Raw genomic sequence first — 1,269 nt, 5'->3', positions numbered from 1 at the left:
CCCCCACCGGCGCCCCCCCACAAGGAGCTGTGAGTATCCCAGACGCCTGGGTTCTTTGGGGCTCAGGGGGTGTGGGGGGGGGTCCCCCAGCATTAACCCTTCTCTGCCCTCCAGGCTGCAGCGGAGCAGCTCTTCGGACAAGCCTGACAAGGCCAAGCCCCGGCAGAGGCTCAGCAAGAAGGCGGCATCCACGGCCAACCTGCTCGCGCGCTGCAGCAGCCTGGAGAAGTACGGACCCCCCCACGCACCCCCCGCCCCGCCAGGGGACCCAGGTGTCGGGGCGCCAGCACCCCCTCTACCCCTTCTCCGAGCTGGAGCGAACCCAGGTGTCCACGTCCCCCCACCCCGCCGCTGACACTGCTCTTCCCTTTCAGCCGGGTGAAGGATCCGACCCTGAGCCCAGGTGAGTGTGGGGGTATTGGGGGGCTTAGGGGGGCTTTAACCCTTTCAGCTCCACATCCCTGACCCCCTTCCCCCGCCATGTCTGCAGGTCCCCTGGGCTCCCGGCGCGGGAACTACAATCTGGGTGAGGTGGCCTTGGGGGGCAGTCCTATAACAGTTGTATGGGGACTGGAGGGGCTTCATATAGGGTCTGTCATATGGAGGCAAGGAGGTCATATAGGGTTGGGGGGTGGGTTGTAGGGGCTGGGAACAGCCATATAGGCCCTGGAAAGGTCAGATAGGGCTGGGGGGGTATCGTATTTGTGTGGGGAGGGGGTGCTTTGTATAGGGTCTGGGGAGGTATATGGAGGTGGGGGGGTCATATAAGGACTGGGGGGTCCTAGGGTCCAGGAAGACTCAGTATTTGTTATAGGGCCTAGAGGGGTCACAGAGGAGGCAGGGGTCAGAGGGACTGGGAGCAGTATACAGGGGTTGGGGGGTCGTATCCAGGCCAAGGAAATCGGGCAGGGGCCAGAGGAGGTCGTTTAGGGACATGGGGTCGTAGGGGACCTGGGGGAGGTTGTTCAGGGGTGGGGAAGGCCATAGAGGGGTTGGGGGGCTTGGCTCAAGGGTGCCCATGCCCTCCTGTGACCCCTGACCCCCTGCAGAGGGCCGGTCAATCAAGATGTTCCTGCGGGGCCGGCCCATCACCATGTACATCCCGTCGGGCGTCCCTCACTACGAGGGGCTGCGGGCCGAGCTGCCCCCTGAGCGCCTGCAGCTGGAGTGGGTGTATCCTGACCCTGACCTTGACCCCAACCCTGACCCCCCCCATCTCTCTATCCCCCTGTTAGGTCCCCCCCCAGGCCCAAAACCCTCCCCCAGGTC

The 1,269-nt window shown here is 64.5% G+C and overlaps 1 protein-coding gene across 1 annotated transcript in view; it reads left to right on the top strand.

Annotated features, from left to right (window-relative positions):
- The first annotated feature begins 6 nt into the window (after positions 1–6).
- The window catches only part of EML3 (echinoderm microtubule associated protein like 3), an 11,960-nt gene continuing 10,697 nt past the window's right edge, over positions 7–1,269 (top strand). Inside the window, exons 1-5 of the mRNA XM_025214940.1 lie at positions 7–29; positions 115–228; positions 375–403; positions 491–526; positions 1,050–1,173. Coding sequence (XP_025070725.1) covers positions 1,067–1,173 — 107 coding nt within the window. The 5' untranslated portion in view covers positions 7–29; positions 115–228; positions 375–403; positions 491–526; positions 1,050–1,066. The remainder of the gene's footprint in view (positions 30–114; positions 229–374; positions 404–490; positions 527–1,049; positions 1,174–1,269) is intronic.

Source organism: Alligator sinensis, unplaced genomic scaffold (genome assembly GCF_000455745.1).
Source record: "Alligator sinensis unplaced genomic scaffold, ASM45574v1 scaffold1302_1, whole genome shotgun sequence".
Lineage (NCBI taxonomy): Eukaryota > Metazoa > Chordata > Crocodylia > Alligatoridae > Alligator > Alligator sinensis.
This window is presented reverse-complemented; position numbering and strand designations above follow the sequence as displayed.